Source organism: Melampsora larici-populina (assembly GCF_000204055.1).
Source record: "Melampsora larici-populina 98AG31 unplaced genomic scaffold MELLAscaffold_87, whole genome shotgun sequence".
NCBI lineage: Eukaryota > Fungi > Basidiomycota > Pucciniomycetes > Pucciniales > Melampsoraceae > Melampsora > Melampsora laricis-populina.
The window spans coordinates 5,864-30,652 of record NW_006768851.1 but is presented as its reverse complement, the minus strand read 5'-3'; the positions used below and the strand labels follow the sequence as shown (position 1 = coordinate 30,652).

Here is a 24,789-nt window from a genome sequence, read left to right as displayed (position 1 = left end):
GATTTGGAAAGTGACACGGCGTTCTTTCGTTACATCTTGTTTCTACTGAAGGCTGTACTGGGAAGAGTGGAAGATGGATTTGTTTATGTTGCGCCCGAGGCTGTTGTAACACTACACAAAATGTCATCTTTACCGGGCGGTAAAGAAAACTACTGACATAGAAAAGTCCTGAGGCAACAGGAAGAGAGCTAAAAATCTGAAAAATATGCACCTTGTTCCTAGATGTTGGGGCATCATGACAAGTATTTTTTTGTATTTTACACACAGATATTGGTTAATTGCGGTACTCAAAGCTACATATGTACGCGTACATAGTTTGCGTACATAGTTTTTTTTGGCGGGGAAAAAAACAAAAGAAGTATATTCGAAGTATTTCGCCCGCCAAAAAAAAACTATGTACGGCAACTATGTACGCGTACATAGTTGCTTTGAGTACCGTAAATGTACTAACAATAAAGGCTGAAAATCATCAAAAACCCACCTGTAACAATACCTGAAATTTGGCCTTTGAATTTGAAGACAGGATTTTGGAATCTTCAAACATCAATAACTTTTGCAGTTCTGAATCAAATCACTCGATTTGAAGTGCATTAAAAAGGTGAGCCCTTCCTCTACATTTTTCATTGAGACATAACATCTGTAGCTGGTCTAAAAAAGATCCTACAGTGCTATTCATGCAGAACTGTTTGAACGTATGTAGAGTGTTTAAATGACTAGATAGCACCTTACTAACATTATGAAGTGTGAAGGAGAATAGTTCAGCTTTTGAATGAACCAAAAATCGAGTTATTTGGAGCAGAATTGCAAAAGTTATTGAAGTTTTTAGACCACAAAATATTGTCTTCATACTCATGACCCAAATTTCAGGTATTGTTACATGTGAGTTTTTGAGGATTTTCAGCGTTTATTGTTAGTACATCAACCAATATCTGCGTGAAGAATACAAAAAAATACTCATCATGACGCCCCAACATCTACGAACAAGGTGCATATTTTCTCAGATTTTTAGCTCTCTTCCTGTTGCCTCAGGACTTTTCTATGTCAGTAGTTTTCTTTACTGCCCGGTAAAGATTACATTTGGTGTAGTGTAAGTGTTGCAGCTTATCGTCTGTTGGATTCCAATCATCTTGGTATTGAGAAAGGGGGAATCATACTGCGGCCGCATGACTATTCGTCGATGTTGGCCATATTGTAGGCTTTTTTGTAATATATGTGCAATCTAAATTTTGTATAAGTGTTGGATTTGTAATCTTTTTTCTCAAAGAAATCTATCTACTTTGTTTCCAGTTTTTTTTGGCCTTTGCCTTTGGCGCATGTGAGCACAACCTTTTAGGTTACAGCTTTTCATTGACGGACTCTTTTGGAACATGTGAGACATGTTGATTTCTTTCAAGTTCAAAAGGTTCAAAAATCTTATTACGTGTTCCAACTGATTCAAGGAGCTCTCAGCTACAACATAACAAGAAAAAACCACCAGACAAACACAGGGCATCACAGGTAAACGAGTGTAAACAGTAGCATGAGTCACCACACACAAATACACAACAAAGCAATCAAATCACAGGGCCTAAACGAGTGTCTTGAATAAAAACAGAAATCGAGTAAAATGAGGACCAAGAGGGCGGCACGATGAGCCGAAGGAAGTTAACTGAGAGACAAACAGACGGAGCCAAACATGTAAAGGGCCTAAATGAGTGTGTTGAAACAGAAACGACAAGACAGAAAAATTGAGGAAGACGGCTAAGAGAGAAAATTTGAGGAAGACGGCTAAGAGAGAAAATTTGAGGAAGACGGCTAAGAGAGAACAATAACAAAAAGATACCACATCCAACCAAAATCAAATTCACTCAGACTTCCATCACATCGCTACCTTCATTCTCACTTTCCACAGCCTCACTACCCTCCACTGAGTCTTCATACAAGTCTCCAAAATTGCCTTCATCATAAAACTCGCCTTCTGATTCCTCGTCTTGATCACCAGCTTCATTTTGACTGTCAGCATCATTGATAATTTCATCTCCATCTGATTTGGGCTCGTCATCATCGTGATCATCTTCACTATCAGACATCTCATATGGCGTCTTCAAAGCATCAAGATACTTGGAGTTGAACCGGGCATCACCAATCGTTTCGTCCGGGTGACGGTTGGGTGAGAAAGATTGGGAAGCGTCAGGTAGAAAAGCGACTTGAGAAGCGTTGGCAGTGAGGATCTTTTGACCAGGAGGAAGTGCGTTGAACCATTCAGGATCGTAGAAGTCGAGTGGCAGATATTTAGGAGCTCTCTTGAATTTTGAAGGAACAGGTACTCGCGGTAGTTTGCGGACACGCTTGTGGGGAGAGGCCGGTATTCTGCTTTGTTCAGCTTCTTGCTGCCTCGCGACATCAAGCATTCAAATGAACTTGTTGGCTTTTTTCAAACGATAATCCGAAGTCTTGATGATGCAGACCTTTTTGATTGGGTCCCATTCGTCGTCACTGTGAGCAAGAGTTTCAGAAACGACAGTTGTATAGCGAGGAGGGTACTTTGAGGGATGTCTCGCTAAATAAGCCACTCTCTCTTTACGAAGCTGTAACAACCAGCATGTCCCATGTCAGTGTGATGGTTACGAATTCAAAGAACTACAGAACAACTTACTCTCTCCCTGCGCTTTTGAACATTCTTCTTACTGTTCTGTTCCGCAATGGCTCCTACGTTGTTCAGTTCAGTTTGGTATTTGGCGGCCATCAAGTAATGTACATAATGATTATAGACATTTATCATGAGTGAGATTGAATCGGTGTACTTGAGCTTGACGTTCATGTAGTTGTATGTGCCGGAAGCCAACAGTTGGCGGAAAGTGTTGAGAGCAGTGATTCGACAAGCTGAGTTATAGAGACTGTCAGGGGCCTCATTGAGGTCTGGGCCCCACACACGGATACCCACTTTTGCAAGGATACCATGGATGTAAAGAATAGACATCTGATCGATGTGACTTAAACCCCGGGCAATTCTGCCACCACCAGCACAAAACTCCTTCATGGACATGATCGTTTCACGAGCAACAACATCCCCGCTAGCTGGGTCTGCGATCACCTGTTCAATCTCTTCGCTTGATGAAAAGCGCTTGTAGAATTCGACTAGAAGGGGAGCCCCGGGTGTCATTGGTACGTCGTTGGCTTTGTAAAGACCCCACATCATCTTGACATGAACAAAAAGAGCTTCCTAAAGTTAGTCAAAGAGCAAAATAGTCAGTGGTCAGTATACAGTCAGCTGATTTGCAAAGGAATACGTACTTTCATTGATTTAAAATCAGCGGGGACGTCGTCCACTAACAATTGCAACGGGTGACGCTTGCGGATAGGCTTTTTGCCCTTTGGCATCGAGTGAGTGTTTGGCGTACCACTGCTGTCCCGTGGCTTTTTACCGCTGGCTGTCTTGGGAGAGTTCGAGATCTTGGGGGAGTTCGAGATCTTTGACGATGTCGCACTATTGAGGACCTTTGGACTCTTGCGTGCTGACGTAGAAGCTAGTTTGATAGAGGTAAACTTGCCTTTGGAGGGCGGAGTCTTGTATGAATCATTGCTGGGGTCGTTGGGGTTCGAGGGCTGCTTTTCCATGCTGAGCTGAGTTATTTGAGTCCGAAGATCTCCAATGATGGTCTCAAATTGAGACGCTTGTTGCTTTAAAACGTCGGAAATCATCTTGGACATCTCGCTAGTATTGCTGGGAGGTGGACCAAGGGTGTTGGTGGCTTCTGAGGCGGCAGAGCCATCTCTGGGAACGATCATTTGAGTATCCATTGCGATGAGAGTAGCAGGGGTGATAAAGCGAAGATTGAAAGAGGTTTTAGATGGGTTTTGAAAGGATGTTTGTATGGTTACGTTGATTGTTATGAAAGGTTAAGAGCACAGATGTTTTGTTGAATTAAATATAACAATGAGGAGAGGAAACATAGAAGGCGGAACAATCATCAGTCGCTTATATAGAAAACAATAACATCAGGCAGAGAGGTGAAAGCTACGTCACCTATGCTCATTGGGTGAGTAGACCCTTTGGCTGTCTTGGACCCGCCAAACATCTGGAACATCAAAAGATGATTGTACTGGGAAACTGACTTCGAAGCAGATATTCATGGTAGAGTAACCCCTGAGAACAAAGAAAGCACTTTCCGAAAAGGTGAGCCTTGTCCGCTTTCGCAATCGAAAGGTCTGAGGTAGGAAGAGGGTAGGTTTGGGGCGATGGTAGGATAAAGTTGTTGACAGGGTGTTGAGCTGTGTTGAGTCGAAACAAGGGCAAGATGGGAACAGGAATACGTAGAGGGTGAAGTTGGATGGTGGTAGATTGACGTGATGATGAAGTGTTGCAGGTCAGAGCAAATACGTCGCCGCGGTCGCATCCAAGGGTGTCAGTCGCTGTACATGAGTAACAGTCGCTGTCAAGATCCTGTATGTCGCGGACCGGCCCGATACACATCCTGTGTTTCGTCAGCCTGTCGGATCACGGAATGCGACCGAACATTACCCACGGTGTGACTTGCGAGTCAATCTGTTGACCTTCACTAATGATTTTGTGAGATTTTTTAAAAAAAGCCTTTTTGATTGTTGTGATGTTTAGAGTCTTTGATATCAAGGGTGATAACCAAGCACCTATACGCCTTCCCGGAACTACCGAGCATCCCTTACTTCCATCGACTACTGATGCGCCCATTAAAAACAAGTGTACGAGTCGCAATTCGATGAGTAGTGCTTGTAGTATCTTTTAAGTTCACTACGGCTGCGTCTGAAAGTTTGTCTTTCAGCTCTCAAGGCTCCCATCACCTGCACAACTCACTGATATTTGTTACAGTTTAATAATCAGGAGACAAGGTGGCGTTTGAAGAAGAGTCAGACTTGGAGGTTGAGTACGATTCAGCATCTGAACCAGATGAAGACAGTTCAGCGTCATGAAAACCAATAAAATCTGTGACAAAACAACAACGTCAGTCATCCAGCCAAAATCGTAATACTAAAGTCCAAAGAATTCAAACCCATTCCTGACATGTACCAAATCTACCTCATAATCCACCATATCAAGCAGGTGATCAAGATACCTTCAGACATAGAGCATTGGCTGAAGGTGTATCATTACATGGAATAAGTCCTGATCCAAATCAAATCATCCCTTCTCCTACACCTTCTCCTGATCATTTCCAACAACATCCTCGTTTACTTAACAATAGAACACATGTATCTGGGCATCATGCATTGGGTATCCCTTGTAGTCATTGTACATATCATCTAGACCAAAGACAGCTGGAGCTTAAAAATTGCATCAATGACAGAACCTTGTTTGAACTTTGGTTTTTTTGTCTCTTTTGCTATTTTCTCAAGAAAAATTGCCAAATCTGTCTCTCTCTCTGAGTTATCATTTATCCCTCTTTTGTTGTGTTCCAGTTCTAAATATGGGTACCATTCTTTGTTGTTCTATCTCTCCATCTATATATCTCTATCTCTTTGCTCTCAATAAGTCTTGAGGATAATTAGTTTGTTTCCTTTTCTTTGTTTCATTTAAGCCTTATGGTGTGATTTTTTTGTTTCTGGATTGTTAATATTTATTTCCTTCTTCTGAGGAGGACCATCTCATATTCTTTCCTGATTGTTAAGTTGGTCATATAATTAATAATTCTAAGTTTATTTTATCTTCAATTTTATTTTGTTACTTTGAAATGTTTTGATTATTTGTGGGTATGTGTGTCTCTCTTTCACAATCACGTTTGTTTTGCTGTTGGTGTGTAAAAACCTTTCTTTTCTTTGTGTGTATCTGTCTGTTTTTTTTTCTTCTTCTCTCTCTCTTCTATCCATAGACTTAAACAAGGGAAAGCAATAGAGTCATTTGGAGCTTAGATTTTACAACATTATTCATGAGTCATGTGGTCTTAGATATTCATCTCTGAGTGGCAGAATAAACAGTTCTTTGTGATCCAACCAAGTAGATACAATTTTCTTGAATGGAAAGGCAGCAACTTGGCTGATCAGGACACCAAACAGCATGCCCAGACCAATGTCAAGTACAAACAAGACCTAAATCAGAGTAGGAACTCACAAATTACATCAAGCACATTGACGACAGTCATTCAGTCATTGATGTGTCATATGGAGCTTGAGATGCAAGAGGTAACATTGTAGATGGTCTGCATGTTGAGACTCCTGATATCCTTGCAGTTCCCAGGATAACTGAAATTTGATCCTACTTGAAAATGACCAGTCTCATTGACCCAAATTGAAAAAAAAGATGTGGGTCAACTCCCTTCACAAATGATATTTTCACTTTCAAAGGATCATGTGATTATCTTCACCTAATCACAGCCTAAAACACCAAACCAGTACTTGCCACTGTGATCAAACAAAAGCAAGTCATCATGTATCCTCAAAATAATATTTCAAACCTTCACATATACACTTTGGGTGACAACAATCATCATTCTGTTTAATTTATCACATTTTGTTTGTAGTTCTGAAAGTTCAAGCCCAAGGATATCAGATGAGAGACATCTTCCAAACAGTATTGTAAGGTAGGTTTTGATCAAATATGTTGCTTTTATACAGAATCCTGAAACTAGAATGAAGCCAACCTCTTATATCTATCAACTTTAACTTGAGATTTTTGAACATCAATCAAATCTAGATCAAAATTATACACACAGAAGGTCAATTAATGCATCACATTGTGAGTCAATGATCAGGTAATCAAACAATTGTTAAAACCTAAAGGGTGGAACAGCTTTAATCTCAAGTGAATCCATGCTCTAACACTTTAAACTAAATTTTTCTTTCACTCACTCTCAAGACATAGTCCAACAAATATAAGGTTCATTCAATCAATTGAAGTAAGTCAATTATATCAAGAAATTGAGACACTCATAAGTTGGTATGTGGACAAGTTTGATATACTGGAAAGCAATTTTCTTATTCATTTTTCCTTCATGATCCTGACATGTAGTGTAGTTTTCTCCTTTGAATGTGATTAGACTAGCATGGTTCACCATTCAATCATCAAAGCAGTGGATTTGATCAAATAAAATGATTAAAAATTGGGAGATGTGACTAAATCAAAGGTAATTACTTTTTGTGTTATCATAACATCTAGACACATATTGGACCCACTTTGCTTACAAAATTCAACAGTGCTCATTGTCAATCCAGCAATTGTAGGCTTTTTAAAGATTCAAAACCAGGACACACTTGATTGTGAAAATGAAGGAAATACATATTCACCAATCTGAAGGGATTTGTTAGTTATGGAGGATATGTTCATCAATGAAGTGGTGCTTCCACCAACATAGTGATTTTGTAGCTTTCTATAGCTTTGAGCATACTTGAAAGCCCCGGTGGGAATGGGAAATGACAGAGCGGCGCCCGCCGCCCAAAAGGCTAGTACTGCTTGTACTTTCAAGGGATCCATCTTGATTTTGTTGCGGGATATAACTAGTCCCAAGTAATCGACCTCCGATTTTGAGAATTTGCACTTCTCAGGTTTAAGCCATAGTTGGTGCTTATCCAAGATATCCACCTGAGCACCTAGGTACTTACCCTATGGTATAGGGCCATACAGTCGTTGCTATGGCCCAATGGGATCCGGGGTTCACCAGCCAAGATGATCCAGCATCTTGAGTAGCCTCTTGGGGTACCCTCCAAATGGATAAGTACAAGATTTTCTTAAGGGAGACCCCCCAGTTGCTCACACACCAAGCTGTGTACACCCAGCTCAACTCAAATTCCACCACCCTACTATCACCAACCACACCCACCAGGCTTGATTCCTCAACACATACAACTAATCATACTCGCATTCACCAAATTCCACACCCACCTGCCTCTGTACACACACCAGTTCAACATGAATTGTACGTGTAAGTCCACCCGTCCAAAACGATCTCACCTTTCCCACTTGCCCATCCCTACCTACCCGGTCACCCTTCACCCACCTTCACCGACTCCACATTACTTTACCTATCCACCCGACTCGCAACTTGACCCACCCTAACCCCTCACCCGCACTCACCCACCTTGCCTTTGTTTGTGGCTTTACCCGGCCGAAGTTTACGTGATACCATGTGACTTTCGCTTTTATCGCCACATTCATCACCCACCTTAACCCCACCACCATTCAAAACCACACCCAAGCCATCTCCTTCATCCAAAATCACTTCGTCCTCCCATCTGTACCCTCACCACCTGTTTCCCACCTTGTCACTTGCAAACTTGCGATGACTGCTCCATCACCACCTTCATCACATGCTCCTAGCCTACCTCCCCCACCACTCGATCTTACGGCATCCAGCAGGGACGACATACACAAACTACTCACCCAACATGCAGAAGCAAACGGTTACAAGGTAGCCATTTGATCATCCGAGCCCAACCACGTCCGCTACGCATGTCATCGGTCAGGGCCCAAGCCTTTGGAACATTCCACTTCCCAAAAGACCGACTGCCCTTTCTCAGTCAAGACCCAAGAAGTTCTTGCTCCAAACGTACCTCCTGAACTCCGCAAGCTAGTTCACGATCCGGCAAGTGGCCTCCCCCCAGTAGGTACCTGGCAGATTGTAATCAAACACGGTGGTCATAACCACGGACCCATTGCTGGCCCACAAGTACGTTCCTCAACAATCTTATTAATCTTTCAACTTAGCTGACTCATGTTCTTGCCCTTTTACCCCTCTTAAGCCAAATGGCCATGTACGTGTTCCAATCCCCACAGTTCCTCGCTTTGAGAGCCTGAAGGCTGTCAAGCAGTGATCCAACATGGTCAGTACGATATACACTCACTTTCACTTAATGACGACGTTTAGCCTCATCTTGTCGCATGTAGATTTCAACCCAGCTATCTCAGCTTTCGGCCACCGAACGCACGCAAGCCCTTGATGAAATTCAAAATGTACTTCTCAAGTATCAAACAACTACTTCCGGCCTCGTACCACCCACTTTCCAGGCTTTCAATCAGACAATCCTCCAGTAAGTTTATATCTCTCACCTTCTACCGATCAGCTATCTAACTTAAGGTCATGAATCCAGCAAATGGTACCTTCCCATCCTAAGAAGAAGAAACAGAAAAGTATCAAAAAGGCGTCGCCACCTCCAGATAGCTATCTGTTTCCAATTTTTACCGCTTCAGGTTCACCTCCTCCTCCTCCTCCCGCTCCCGCTCCGTTTTCACCTCCACATCTATTATCCCCCCTACCTACCAAAACCAGCGACCAGCACTCTCCTGTTTCTGCGGCGTCCGATCCAGCCCAAAATCAATGTACCAATATCCATGATACCAAAGGCCTTGTCGATTACGATTCAGAGGACCCGTGGGTGCGTATCAACAACAAACAGCTCACGTTCATTCAATGCACTACATACTAACTGTATACATTACTACAGCCATCCAGTGGACTCGATGAAGTGAAACCTGAAACCCCTCAAAGCGGAGCATCACTTTCATACAATGAAATGCCGTCACCCTCATCGATCCTTCCTCCTCTGAACTCAGCTCTTTCTGTGAGTCCAGCTTATTTGAGGTCATCTCTTACTAATAACTGATTAAAACTGACCTTTTGAAAACCTAGCCTCAGCTCCCCCCCTTCCAATTGACTTTGTAGACCACCAAGAAGGCGAAGCAGCCGAAGACAGCTTCAACTTAGATGCCCTGCTTCCGCCCCCTGTTCAGGCTACTTCCAAAGATACCACTCAGATCGCAGCAGCTGCTAGCGCTCCCCCTGCGCTAACATCCTTAGAGACACAGTGCACAAATATCTGCGTAAGTCTGTTTGTGATCACCCTCACATCCACGCTCATTGCTCAAAGTTTTCAACACTTCTTTTCCTCCCATTTCTACCTTTCAATTGCAGACAACCAACAGTAAAAAGCGAGCCAGGCCAAAAGACTCTGATTCGGTGCTAGGTGTTGAACCCACCGCCATTCGTCGGTCCACTCGGCACACGGTCGTTCCCACAGCCTCGCCACCGGGCCCTTGACGTTCGACACGACGGTCAGCGCTTTCAGGCACCATCAACAAAGTGTGTACGTCCCTTTCCATAAACAGCTTACCCCATCTTCTTCGTAAGCTAACATGGTAATCATTTCAGGACACTTGTGTGCCACATTGGCTACAGCAATATGTTCAACAGATCAGTGATCCTAAACCCAATGGACACTGCGGCTATCGTGCAATCGCAATCAGTGTGGGCCGTTCAGAGCACAAATGGCTTTTGGTGCACGAAGACCTTATTCATCAACTGCAGTCAAAGTCGGAGTATTACAATACCCATATCAAACTACGGATGCGCGGTGATGGCGACGTTGCCCAACATATTCAAGCAATTAAAACTCAACGAGAAGAGGTCCTCAACACCCCAGAGCTATGGCTTGATTTGGCACAAATGATGTATGTGATTGCAAACACGTACAAACAAGTATTCTGTGTTTACTCCGAAGCACATAGTTTTTCTGCTTTGCCGCTTGATTGCGCCGTTAACAATAATCCACCGATATTTCTTTTTTTTGACCAAAAACGTGTACACTTTCTTTCTCTTTCACTTTCTTCACCTTCCACCACACTTCCCATACCCGAGCCATGGCGCGAGTTGCACAACTTAGCACTACCTCAGGCGAAGGACTGGGTCGACAAGTACCGCTATGATTTTGCCTTGTTCAAAAAGTGTATTCTACCCTTACTTGCGGCTCGAAACCCTTTGTTGTATACTCGCAAGCCTTCTCCTGTGGACCTGATTTCAGATTCTGACTAGCCAAATGTAATGCGGCAAGAACCTTTTCTTGGTGTTTTGGGGTCTTTGTTGTTTCATGCTCGCTCTAATGCAATTGTTGTAATGCAATACCTCCTTGATAAAGTCTTTAGCTCCACTGCTTGCCAAATTAAGTGACACTTCGACAATGCAGCGGAGGAATTTTTATTACTCTTCTCTTTGATCATCGGTCGCATGCTTTCAAAATATACATCGGTGTGGAAGTGATCATTCAATTCAGCTGCGCATTTCACCTACGTGATATCTTTCCTTGCGTGAAAGGTTGGTAAGACATTGTAATTATACACCTAAATACATGGATTGACCCAATGATTTTAGGTGTACACAGGCCATTCGAAAAACCAACCACGACAACTCCAAAGCTTACCATACCCTCCCACACCCTCTCTTCCCTTCCATCTCATCCAACAATACCTACCGACCATGCCACGATTCAATGGGGTTGTTCCCACCTTCAACGCACGGAAGCCATACTGGCTTGGTACACCAAAGACCGAGACTCAAAAGCGTCATTTTGCTAGGATGGCTGCTGCGGTCCAGGCACGAACCCCTAATGTTCCCGTCATTGCCCTAAATCAAGGCCCTGCTTTAGATCACGGCACCCATCCTGACCAGATCATAGGTCTGCCGGAACTCGAGGCCATGTTCCCGGTTCCCCAATTAATCGAAGACATCCGTCTTGCAAGGATTGAAGAGGAACGAAAGCAGCGTTCTCTAGCCTTGGAACGCGCAACACAGGAGATGTTCTATGCCTACATAGAATGTCACCTGCATACCTCCGAATGCGGTGATCCTTCAATGTGGGACGTGGATCACCGGCCGATGTGCAATTTTCACCCTCATGCAAAGCGAGTGAGAAAAGTCGATCTAGTAGACATTTTATGTATGTACTTTCTAAATTCAGTTCATGTTTGATTGTGTCCAACGACTCACTTCCAGCCTTATCCTTCAGATCGTCGCAAAGCTGAGGTAACGTTTTGTCGATGTGAAGAGAACGATAACACCCGACTCATCTACATGGGGTATATTGGGGGGTCACCTAAGTACCCTGAAACGGCCTTTTCGATACGACTGCTGCAATTATTCCACATCATTTGGAAGTACTGCACCAGCCGCGTGGACCCTTTCACCCGAGCTCTGGATGAATACCTGGACGCCTTTAATCCTCTGATCCTCACCAAGAACAAAGAGGTAAGATTGTCAGTACCTACCCAAACATGCAAGGTACTGACAATCTTTGCTTGGAAGCCTCGTCGCTGGCATACCCCGTTTTGATGGGCCATTGACGCTTATCGCAAAATGCTAACGGCCACTGAGAATGCCCTTGATATTGAATTGACCCTTTCCTCTCAAGAAAAGCTGGGCGAAAACTGCCCACGTTGCTTTGGCCCTTCAGTTCCCAGTCAGACAGATTCTGAACCTGATGTAGTGGTATGCCTGGATGGAAATTTCCAACATCGACGCCACATCGCCGCCGGTCAAAATGCAGCCAGGGACCCCACCAAACTGCCCTCCAGTTTCCTACCCGAAGACAAAGTGAATCGAATGGAACAACGACTGGCTGGCCTTCCCAAAGATACCAGAGTAAGTGGTGTATCAATTCTGTTCCGCATTCATCATCTCACGGCACTCGAGCTGAACACTTGTTCTGAAATTCTTTAGCTTGAAGCATGTGCTGTACAACATACTGCCCCAAATGACGTTTGGGGCAAGGGGCACTGGGCCAGATGTGATGGCAATGGTATGCCGCCATGACCACCCTTTGCGTTTTGCAAACATAATTCAGAGTGGTGAGAAGTAAGCCCGTTATCTTTCATATGTTCACTCAACTCCACCGTGGTGGTTTGATTTTGATCTGATTATAGAAGTGGTACAAAGGCTTCACTACCCCTATGCCTTGATCGAATGGTTTCTGGGTCTGACCGAAGCTCAGAAAATAGGCTTCCTGTACAATATAGGATGTACAATGGAAAAGGGGATTGAGAAGGTACGTGTCCAACATATCAAAAAACTACACCCTTAGATACTTCAGTTGACCAATTTGGGGTAACAGCGTGACATGTTTAACGAGGAACGGCAGTTGGGCCGACTTAAGTTTGGGACTAGTGTATTTCACGCCTATGTCCATTGATGGTCGTGCCAGTTGAAATGGAATCATCATACAAGTTAAGAGCAAACTCGGTTCGCCCAAAACCTGATTAAACTCCCTCCTCCTCACTCAAAAGTGGCTTAAACTCTATGTATACCATAACGTAGGGCGCACATAAGTCGCACCTATTGCGTTCCAAGCCAACCAATTGCTCGTGAGTGACAACCACCAAGAATACCATTTATACTTTCAGTCTTCCATCCTCACCACACTCTCACTCAACTAATCAGCTTTGCACTCGTCACAGATCTGAATCAATACACAAAGGACTTACCACATCTCTTTGTAAGTTGTGTTTGTGTCTGGTTTTAGGGGATTCACTTCTACTGCTATGGTTATGTCATATGAGGTTGGTGAAACTTCAATGCTTTACAGCCTTCAATTCTTCCAGGTCTGTCGCTCATTTCTTCAAATCAAACTCTTAATACTACCACTTCTTCAATTGGTTTACCACTTGAACCATGAATGTCCTACTTTACCTTTAACATTCTCAATGAGTCCTTTTTTGCTCACAGGTCTTTACTTCCACCTTTAGATTTAATTCGAATTCATTTGATTCTTCAATCTTCTCAATTAAGGTATCCAAAATATAGTAGACTGGTAGTATGATTGAGAAATCAGAACTGTGACCGGTTTGTAGATGACATCCAATTGAAGCTCATGAATGTACCAGATTATCAATATGGAGTGCAACAGAGTTGATGTGGTAAGTCCTTATATCTCCTCTCTCTCACTCATGATCAAATCTTTACAATTGTCTTCAAAACATTAGTTCCCGGATTGATTTGCGCAGAAAGTTTGATCAAGCGTCTGCCTGGAGGAATCGTGCAAAGCTTTCTAGCGCGAGGCAACTTTTTTCAAGTGGAGCGAAGTGCTAGGTTGCAGCACACAAGCGAGATGAACCCCAAGCAAACTTAGATATGTACTTTCTTCAAACATATCACGAAAGGTTTCAGACAAGATGCCAATTGCAATTCAATTTTCAATCCCAACTAATCTTCAATCAGAACCGTCAGTCATCAAAGCTAAGGTTAATTCAAATTTGGCTCTAAATGGTTCAAGATATGTTTCCCACTTCATCAAACCAATCAATTCATAATTATTTAGATTTAAGTTTGATTCCGAGTTATACCAACGCTTCTTCATTCTTAACATCTCAAGAAGAATATGATTTAACTCAATTCAATCAATCTTATCAATCATCACCACAACCAGAACCTAATGCTATCTCAGTTTCTAATGATGAAATCAAGTTCAATGAGATCAAAATCAATAATCAAAGTCAATATACAGTCAATTTCACAAAGCTTGGAAAGAATTCCACGCCAATTTGCCCAAGTTTGGCGGGCAAAAGTTTCCAAGCTTTCTGCAATCGACTGTAGTACACCCAATGAACATCAAATCGACCTCAATGATGAATTTCTTGCGAACTTGAATTAATTTGTTTACAAACCCAAAATTAGATCCAACTCAAAAACAATTACAACCGATCGAATTATGATCATTTATCCTTCAATCAATCTGATTTGATGAATGATCCCTCATACTGGAGAACTTCAAAGAAAGAAGGCAATCTATTAAAATATCTTCCAAAGAACCTCATGAATGAGTCAATCAAAGTCCGACCTTCAAAACCAAAAAATGAAATACAACAATCATCAAACTGAGAATGCAAGTTCAGTACAACCAACTGAGAGAAGTCTTGAAGATCTTGATTCTTAATTTGTTTGAAACCAATTCCAGATTTTGATCCATTCTTATCAACCTGTCCTTCAACCAATTATTTACTCCTCTCAACTGATCCTAATTCTAACCACAACTTCAGTAAAACTCCAATCACTGAAGGTTTTATTTGTCCTAAATGTAATGAATCTCATAGTCGTCAAAGTAACCTTTTATCTCATTTAAGGGACACTCATTCAACTGAAAAGAAAAGTTAGTTCCATTTCCTTCCATTACCACAATTTCAATTGATTACTGATTGGTCTTTTTCTTTGGTGATTAGTTAACTTCAATGTGATATATTAAGTTGTCAAGAAGCTTGATCATTCTTAGCATCTAATTTGATTGATCTCCATTCTTTCAATCATTAAGACAATCAATCTAACTCTGAATTCCACCTATATCATCAGTTCAATAAATCTGAATCAAATTTACTTACAGTCGATCAACTCAAATTCTGATCAATATGCTCAATCAAATCATTATCAACTATCAAGTCAATTCAATTAAGGGGATAAAAAAAGAAAATCAAAATCAAACCTCAATTTTGGCCTTGCTTTGCTGATAGTCAAATGTATCTCTATTTGGCTTTTATCATCATTGGGTCAAAAAACACTGCAGCTACATAAATATCAATAAAGAAGTAGATTAGCTTCAAGTACTCCAATTGTTTTATTATTGGTCGTAGTTTTGTGAAATCATCACTTGCTCAAATTCAGTAGAAGAATTAAGCATTTCACTTGTAACTGACTCATCTATCAACATACATATAAGCATGATTCTGACTTACTTGAATTCTCACACTCATTAAAAAATTGATGCAATCCCTACCAAGCTCCTTTGATTCAAAGGCTGTTTTCTATCTTTGCATTTTGGATGCCAATCAACAACTAAGTTTCAATTTATGCAATCCAATGTCTTGGTGAATGCACAGACTCAACTCCCAAATTGTTATTTGCTAAATGTTGATGTTGACTATGCATTGATCAAATAGGAGGTAGAAATCCCATAGAATTGTATCACACAGATACCAAGTAAGCTTTTCTGCTATCTCATTGGTTTTGTTATGGTTCTGATTGAGTGTCAGTCAAGAACAACATTCAGAATAATTTTTACTAATCAATAATGTTTGTAACAGTCCAATTGGCTGTAGAGGTCTGACATACAAGTGAGTCAGGGGAAAAAAATTAGGTGCAATGAAAATTTGAATATCTGACCAACTGGCCCTCAGTCACTAGATTACTCATAATGCTAATGAATCAACAGCGTCTGATCCAAGGGGCAAGAAAATGAAGCACAAAAAATTCTTAGGGAGAATTCAAGGCTCATCACACCAAATCAAAAAGGGATGGATTAATGAGAGCAAGAGCCTTGCAAATGACCGCAGTGAAACTTGAAATCTTTGATGTGGAATGAATCAAAGTTGGACAGAGATGGAAATAACTTGAGACTTATGAACTTTGTAAATCATAAAGTTTGTAAAAATGAAACATTGCTGTTGGATCCTCTTGCCATTTTAAAAGCTGATCAGAATTGTCTTCAAAATTCATCACTCGTATAAAAGTCCAAAACAAGAATCACAAAATGTGGTCCACTGAGAATATTTTTGTGTAGTTCTCAACAAGGGGACTTCAAAAACAATTCACTTTGTCATTTCAGTGTTTTTAGCAGCTTGGGTGATCCTTTTGTAGAAAAATTGCTTAAGTGATTCTTGGTGTCATCATTCAAGTTAAAGGTAAACCGTGTTTGGCGGCAAAACTTGACAAAACTCCCAATTAGTACTTTGGGGTTGGAGGTTTACGCGTCCTTTGAGTAAAATCTGTGGCTCACGTGTTCACCTCATCAACTATTGTCAAGCTCCCATCAAATCACCACCTTATTCAATTGATCAGTTTGTAAAATGAGGAAAACTAATCCAACTAAACTAACATCAACAACTACACCAACAATCATCAAACCAATTACAATCTCAACTTCACCTACTTCACCTACTTCATGCTCAACTTCATCATCATCATCATCTACAGATCAAGATCAAAATCAACATCACAATTAATTTGACTTACATCCTCAAAATCAACCTACAACTACCAACAACAACTCATCTTGTTCATTACCACAATATATCTTTAGTATTAGCGATGAAGAACTCTCTGCTCAACATACTGTTAGTGTTGACCTCTCTCTGTAACCAAAAATGAGTATTCACCTTTATTCATTACCAGTTTGAAACCAAAATCGGCTATGAGAATTGGGGTTCAATTTGGCGTATCTCAACTAATCCTGCTTTAAATAATCAAAGCAAAACCAAATCAAATAAGCTTGAGCCTTTGAATTAGCTCATTGTGATTAAACTTCAAATACTACCAACGTTTGTGTTAAATGTTTATGGGGTGAAATCGAGTTGAGTTTTTCTCTCAACTTTTCTAGACCTTGATTGGACCGTTACAATATCTTTTGATCATCTTAACTGATTTTTTTGTTTTTCATCCACCACCAATTATTCTCAGGATTTCATGTTTATTACCACTCCTTCTTAAAAAGTGATGTTCTTCAACTATTGACCATCAAATTGGCTCTTTTGATGGGATCAAGTAAGTATCTGTAGATCTCTTGGATCAAAGTGCTACTATTCAATATATCCAATCTAGGATTTGATGCTCAAATGGTCTTAGTCTCTTCTTTTTTGGCTTTCAGGAGCTTGATTCAAAGAAAGTGGCTAGATTGTTGTCGAGTCAAAGTCAATCATCAATATCTATGGCTTACAAATGCAACAGGCTGCTACAGGTTTGTCTTTCATCTTGTACTTCTCTTTCAGTCATGTCTGCCAACCAAAAAACCAGTCATATCTTTTGCTTTGCAATCGATGACCTTACTGACTCGCAGTTTTTGTTTTGTGAAATCAACCTTTTAAATCGAGTATAGCTTTAACAGATACATTTCTTGCTCTCAACAGTATCACCTCTTGGTATTGCCTCTGCTACAATAGACCTTAGATCCAAGACTTTGACCATCACCTACATCCGCTCACTTCTCCCCTCCGAACAGCTACGTTGATCGACGCGACTGCCCAACGACTTGGAATTTTGAGATATTCAAGTCAATATCTTGTGAAAGCAATCGATCAAACTCCCAATGAATCAATCGAAATCAATGATCTATGTATCAATCGAGTTGAGTCTTTCAGATCTCTTCTTGAAAACAGGTTGAATTCAAAAGCCATCTAACTTTCCAGACTCTGATCTTTCTATAGATGTGTCCAGATTACAATGGTATTGAAGTTGGAGTTTGTGAATCGATCTCAATCAAAGCTATTGAATGTTCAATGTTTAGAACATTTATGTACTCAAGTGAAATCCAATATCAAGGAAGTAGGGGATATAGGTTTAATGGCAAAAAATAGTCCATCTTCCCAAAAAGTAACATTTAAACCAAATGTCTTTATCACTTCTAATAGTGTATATCAAGATTTTAACACCATAGCTATTACTTCAAGAAATTCAGGTTTGTCATTTCTTTCTTTTCTTTTGGGAGTTTTCTGAATACACATCTGATATTTTTTCTCCTTTTTGTTGTTTTCATACTAATGTGTCAACAGCTTATCAACACATAGAAGCTAAATATATCATTGGTTTACTTGACAATAAACTTACGATAGCTTTAGCTGAACAATCGACAAAGTCTTGACTCAAGAGCAAATCGAACGTGAACTCAGCTCGACTGCTGCAGAACCTACTAGACCGCTGGGTGGGCATCCTCTGATGACTTATCAGTCACCCTGTCGCAAATCGCTCAAGACACAATGATTTTTTTATTTGCCCCCAATAGAGGCCATCGTCACCTACCCAAAACCCGCAAAAACCTTCAAACCTCCGATGATGACCGCCTCCCGGCCGCGGAATACTCCCGCCGCAAGCATGTACCTGCAGAAAATTGCAACAAAGCCTTTGGTCAATTGGCCCTTCTGTCCCCCTTCTTGAGCAGAGACCAGCACAAAGGCAGAAGACAATCAAGAGACCGAACTTACAGAATATCTAGCGGTGTCCTCTACGTACCTAGCGAGTAAGAAGCGGTGTCGGTCTGACACCAATCTTACTGAAGCCCAACCCCTAACAAATACCGATCAACTCGAGTTGAAGGACCAGACTGGACCTTTGTATTTTGTGTGTCTCTACCGCAACATGCAAGGTATGCATTCAAGCAAAACCAGTACTTGAGGGGACAACGGGTTTCTGGTCTTATACCCTTCCTCATCCAGCTGCATGGCTGTCTTGAAGGACTCGGTCAAAGGCAAGACACTTGGGAGTATGATGCTTGGATTGCAGGCGGAAGTCCGATCCGGTGTGCAGCTCAAGGTTGGTGGTAGACAGCTGGAAATTCAAAGACAGGCCGATGCGGGCGAGATCGAATTTCTGGAGTCTGGCCAAACTCGCGAGGACGAATCTGGCTGGAGCAACATTGTCAAGAAAGATGGTCGGTCATTTGGCGTTCTGAATGTGCAAAAAACCAAATCCTGATCCAAGCCACGAGCGCGTTTAGATACCGTCTCACCTTTCATCACCCCGTTGCATTCAACAGGAAATTCTCTCCCTAAGAAGACTTTCAAGCCAAGATTTGATGTGAGTGCACGCAAGAATTATACGTATATGCATCATTTGAGTGCTGTCTTTGTCAAACTGATATGACGGTTACAATGGTGATGTGAACAATCCATCACAAAGCCAAACGTACCTGGAGTAGTAGTGCTTCCAAGACCTGATGCTGGCTGGTTGAATAGACTAAATCCCAAGTTGGGTTCACATCATCTGTGTCTATTTCAATACTTTGAGCTGATGAAGATGTTTAAAGATATCCCAGTCGTTGATGTGGTAGTTGACCCGCTCATATTGCGCTTTCTACGCCCTCATCAAGTCGAGTGAGGCCATTTTGATCCCGAGGGTAGCTATTTCTTTACCGATGCTAACTATGGCTATCGGACCAATCTCAAACTAGCGGTGTGAAGTTCATGTACGAGGTAGGATGTCCAATCCCACTGATCTCTACTGATCAGCTATGCTGACCCTATTTATGGTTTAGTGCACAATGGGTATGCGTGGACACGAAGCTCAAGGATGTATATTGGCAGACAAGGTGCAGTAGTTGCCTCATCTTTCTGTTTGTAAGCTATATTGACGTATTGATCTGTTTAGATGGGATTGGGAAAAAGTATACAAGCTATTGCGCTATTATGGACTTTGCTACGTGGGTTGCGATTTTTTTGGCCCTCCGTCGACCTTGCACCTGTCCTGATAACGTATACATATTCAGGTCAAAATCCCCTCGGGGGACAAGGGCCCGTGATACAATGAGCGATGATAGTGTGTCCGGTGACTCTTGTACTTCTTGAACTGATTGATTTAGGTACTTCAAACCCAACCAATTGGAAATCAATAGCAACTCTCAACAAATGCTAGGAGGAGTCAAGTTAATTAAATCAGTCTCTTCAGAGTTCCATCTTATGGTGGATTTTGTTGCCCCTGCAGTATCAAAAGGAGGGATAAAAGGCTTGAAAAGGAATTGTAAATCAACGCCTGCTTTAAAAAACCTATGTTAGTTGAACCTTCAAAATCAATTTCAGATGTTTTGAAGGTCAACTGTTTACTTGTAAATATGAATATGATTGGGAAACAGCTCAGGTTAGTGATTTTATCTTTTGATTTTCTTTGCTTTGGTTGGTACCGAGTTGATTGAATAATTATTGTTTCTTTCCTTTGAACAGATTCATTATTTAGTAGATGTAACAACAATTAAATGTAGTAGTAATTCAGACAACATGGGCAAAAGGTATCCTGATATGTTGGATGAAAATGAAAATGAAAACACCTATCAAAAAAGAAATCATTGAATAATTTGTATTTGATTCAGAAGTAATTCCATGGTATTGGATGGAGTTGAATGGAATAAACAAAATCCAATGAAATTGATTGAAATCATATCAAGCAAAATCATATTGGATAGCGTTGAGTTGGATAAAATCCCATCAAATTGTACCAAATTGAATTTGATATGCCAAATTAGAGAGTCTGCTCAAGCTTATTATGCTTTCAATGTAAACAGCAAAATTATATCCATTTCACATTCAGATATTAGTCTATTTCAAGCTTATCAAAAAAGGCAACAGATCAATTGTCAACTTTGGAATTCAATCCAATCCTTTGAATGAATCCCACTTCAACTTCAGTCATCAACTATTATCAAGAAATCACTTCGGATCCAATCACAGAAAACTTGATAAACTATTCAAATCAGAACAATCATTCAGCATTTAAAGAACTTCAGTCAAAAACCCCTAATACAGCCATTGATTCAAACACTGAACATGAGATACCAATCTTGATTGCACAAAGCAGGCTAGGCGGCAAGTTTCCTATTGGCTTGGTTTGCGCAAACCGGATCACTGAGTTAGCATCCAGGCAAGCAGTCTTTTTGCATGGGAAGAAGATTGATGTGAACTGGTATTGTGTTGTTGTCAGATTTTTGGAAGTGTGCGGCTTAAGTGCGGGTCTGAGTTATATTGGTAACCAAGGAGCTGAGTGATTCCGGTGCCCAACAGAGTGTGGCAGCGGAATCATGTCGGCTTGGCTTACACCCAGGGTACGGGTATATCAATGTGACATGTAATGAGTTTTGTATGGTTGTTCCCCAAACGTAGACACTACAAGAAACATAACATTTTCTGGGCAGAAAGTTAAATTATTTGTATACAAAAATCTGGAAAGGTCAGAAACAGAGCAAAAAATATGAAAAAATATGCATCCTGTTCCTTGGTTTGAGATCTCCAATCTGCATATTTTTCCGTATTTTTGGGGTTCATGTTGGTGAGTGTACTAACAATAAACCCTGATAATCATCAGATTACCACCTGTAACAGATGCTGGAATTTGACTGATCAGTGCTGAGAGAAAATTTTGATTACTATAAAACCCCATAACTTTGTCAATTCTGGCTCAAACATTCGATTTGAGGTGCATTAGAAAGCTGAATTCCTGAACTACAACTTTCATTGTAACACAAAATGTGTAATCCCAATGACTGACATTCTATTTGATGATATGCAAAATTTGATCTCATTGGGGATATCTTTGTTTGCAGGCCCGCCATGTATTTGCTTCATTTATGAACTATCTTCAGGAAAGTACCAGCTTCCCAATGCACTCAAAATTGAGTGTTTTGAGCCATAACTGACAAAGTTATGGAGTTTTGTAGTAATCAAAATTTTCTCTCAGCACTGATCAGTCAAATTCCAGCATCTGTTACAGGTGGTAATCTGATGATTATCAGGGTTTATTGTTAGTACACTCACCAACATGAACCCCAAAAATACGGAAAAATATGCAGATTGGAGATCTCAAACCAAGGAACAGGATGCATATTTTTTCATGTTTTTTGCTCTGTTTCTGACCTTTCCAGATTTTTGTATACAAATAATTTAATTTTCTGCCCAGAAAATGTTATGTTTCTTGTAGTGAGAGTAGAAAGCCAAGGTCATGGCACTGAGACTATGAGCACAAAGATGGTGTCATGAACGTTCCACTGGCAGAAGAAATGATGTGCCTGTTGCATTGCGCAAGGCGTTCACAAGCGCACAGGTTTTACTCCGCAAGGAGCTAAGAATAGCGGCAGGTGTCATCTCAGTGAGCTGGGGTTCAAGGCCTTGTCATGTAAAAAGAAAATCATGTGACATAGAATCAGGATTGAAGGGGGAGATCTCAAGAGTGAAAGAGGACAAATAACAAAATTGATGTGATGTTCATGAGTGCAGATAATCTGATGTAACTTATGAAGGCGGCGCCCGCCGCTGATTTTGCTAGTCCACCTTAATCAAAGACTGATCCTGACTAATTCAAATCATCTTGGCAGACCTCGTGATATCAAAATGGGTACAGAGTTGCAGTGCTGTGGTTAAAGATAAAATTGTTTGATGTGTAACAGACTGTGATTAGAATCAACAGTGTTGATCAAATTATTATTCTAAACACAGCAGACTGATTGATGTGTCATGGTAAAGCTATGAATGTCATGCTTGGAGGTATTCCAAGGAATATGTACAAAGTATGTAAACTTTACATAATGCATCCAAGAATCAGCAAAGAATTGTTGCATTCTGAGTGCTTGGGTGTGCTGAGCAAAAAGTGGGGTCAAAATCCAAAGTTTGAGACATGCAGCCAGTGTCGATTACCAAGGCGGCGCCCGCCGCCCAATTGGCTAGTCCAAGACTAAACGTAGGATGGGGCCTCTCAGACGGCGAAGGATCAGAGCGTCTTTGGTCTGCATTGGATACTCTAGTGTCTTCTGGAAGATACTCAACCAGTCAACACCAAGCCGACGCAATTGATTTGCGAGCCAAACACTATTGTACCAGCTTACGCCACAATGCAAGTACGTTACTGCTTTGTTTTTATCTCTCCCCACATACTGACCAACCACCTAGTCAACAGCTGTCTCCCTCACTAAGAAGAGGAAAGATGCAATCAAGCGCCTGGAAGAAGCTGAGGCTGCCCTCCGTAACCTCCTTGATGCGGATCCTGCTGTTGGTGGAGATTATTTTGAGAACAAGTGGAATGATCAAAAGACCCGCCAACTCGATGTGATCAATGAGACCACAAAAGAGAAGCGGGAGCGTCTCCTGATCCTTATTGGGCTAGCAGAGGAGCTTGTTGTAGCACAGTGAGTTATTCTTAATGTTGGCATATTGTTTCACAGCTAATGTTACATTTGATCTGCTATATCTCAATCAGTGATCGTCTCAAGGCAATTCAAAACAAACGCCGGAGGGTTAGGACGCAGGCCGATAACAACAACCTGATGGCGTTACCTGGTTCGGTGGCAGACGTTGAGGAGCAGATTGAAGCCATTGCCGACGAGCTTGGAGGTGTCGAGTTCCGAAACCTCGCTGGAGCCGCACGTGAGCCTAGAAACTTATTCAAGGTAGTTTAAATGCTCACAATCAATTGAAATGTCAGGTAATCAGCGTGATGCGCTTTTGGGTACCTCACTGGCCCTTGGCAAGTTGTATGAAGCAAAGGTCGGCCTGACTGAAGCGCGGCTGCGACGTCATCGCCACACTGGTAAGCACTCGCGACTCATGAATATCGACAATGTATAACTGATAAGGACAATTCTACAGGCGCCAGACAACAACAATACATGGCCAAGCATTTAGGTGACAGGACTAGAGATGTTCGTGTCAAGTACGCTACTTACCAGCGGCGTGTTGAAAAATACCGCACTGAATTTCCGGAAGCAGTGCAACCTGATTTACCTGATTTGGCCAAAGTGATGGGAATGGATATGGACAACCCTTTCTGGAATAGAGGTGAAATTACCCCCAAAGATCGTGCAGCAGGGGAGAGGGACAGATTGGGTATTGAAAGCTTCTTATCGCAAAGAAGTTCCCGAGAAGATCTGCGCCGGATTGCGAGAGAAGTCCGTCAGATGACTGGATGGGCAAATGGGTATTTTGATTGTGTAGTTGGTCTGAAACACCGCGGCGACTTAGGTGAGCAAGTCAATTTGCACAGTATGAAACTTTGCATTGTCAATGAATGCTGACGACAATTCCATTGCATGACCACTCTATTCTAGAGGGTTGTGGTTCCTTGAAAAACAGATTGATGTCCCTCTATAACATAGTGTCGAGGAAAGCATGCAAACTATGGAAGAAATGGAGCAAAGACCTCAAACAGGCGCTTGTCGACACGCGCACGTGTTTACAAGGCACCGGCGAACAAGATCAGGTCTTGAAAGAGAAATTTGACAAGGTAAGTAAATGGGCTGACAAAGAGTGGAAAACTATGGCTGGTAAGCCAGTTATCCAAGCAGAGGAACCAGATGAGTATGAAAATGCGGAAGAGGAAGAGTATGAAAGGTGGTATGACATGCATGGGGAAATGATATGAATGTGTACCCCTCTAATAATGTTGTGATCTATGTGTAATGTGTTTAATGTCTTAACTCTATGATTATACTTGAGTTTTTCCATCCAATGGGCAAGTGAGAAATGTGAGATTGAGTATGATCACACTCCCCACAAATTCCCTACAATGAGTGCGGTTTACCAGCCCTTTTTGACAACACCCCTGGCTGGATGGACCTGCCATATCAACCACC

General features: G+C 41.5%; 4 protein-coding genes across 4 annotated transcripts; 3 read left to right on the top strand and 1 right to left on the bottom strand.

Moving 5' to 3' along the window:
• Positions 1–1,847: 1,847 nt before the first annotated feature.
• Positions 1,848–3,780, bottom strand: MELLADRAFT_95671 (uncharacterized protein; the record flags this gene model as incomplete). The annotated part of the gene is made up of 4 exons (XM_007418234.1): positions 1,848–2,327; positions 2,448–2,567; positions 2,636–3,202; positions 3,274–3,780. The coding sequence occupies 4 exons, from the start codon at positions 3,778–3,780 to the stop codon at positions 1,848–1,850; spliced, it is 1,674 nt and encodes a 557-aa protein (XP_007418296.1).
• Positions 3,781–8,225: 4,445 nt separating this feature from the next.
• MELLADRAFT_95670 (uncharacterized protein) lies at positions 8,226–12,524 on the top strand (the record flags this gene model as incomplete). The annotated part of the gene is made up of 14 exons (XM_007418233.1): positions 8,226–8,354; positions 8,418–8,612; positions 8,736–8,766; positions 8,909–8,973; positions 9,034–9,318; positions 9,388–9,504; positions 9,674–9,763; positions 9,907–10,026; positions 10,092–10,518; positions 10,578–10,633; positions 11,088–11,652; positions 11,722–11,960; positions 12,087–12,353; positions 12,432–12,524. 14 exons carry the CDS (start codon positions 8,226–8,228, stop codon positions 12,522–12,524), a joined length of 2,679 nt encoding a protein of 892 aa, XP_007418295.1.
• A 6,374-nt stretch (positions 12,525–18,898) lies between these two features.
• On the top strand, positions 18,899–20,017 carry MELLADRAFT_79688 (uncharacterized protein; the record flags this gene model as incomplete). Its single annotated transcript, XM_007418229.1, has 8 exons — positions 18,899–19,113; positions 19,180–19,259; positions 19,362–19,429; positions 19,487–19,555; positions 19,633–19,654; positions 19,717–19,770; positions 19,830–19,881; positions 19,948–20,017. The coding sequence occupies 8 exons, from the start codon at positions 18,903–18,905 to the stop codon at positions 19,986–19,988; spliced, it is 597 nt and encodes a 198-aa protein (XP_007418291.1).
• A 2,821-nt stretch (positions 20,018–22,838) lies between these two features.
• MELLADRAFT_95668 (uncharacterized protein) lies at positions 22,839–24,578 on the top strand (the record flags this gene model as incomplete). Its single annotated transcript, XM_007418232.1, has 6 exons — positions 22,839–23,058; positions 23,118–23,346; positions 23,418–23,584; positions 23,643–23,747; positions 23,807–24,178; positions 24,265–24,578. The coding sequence occupies 6 exons, from the start codon at positions 22,839–22,841 to the stop codon at positions 24,576–24,578; spliced, it is 1,407 nt and encodes a 468-aa protein (XP_007418294.1).
• Between the last annotated feature and the right edge of the window lie 211 nt (positions 24,579–24,789).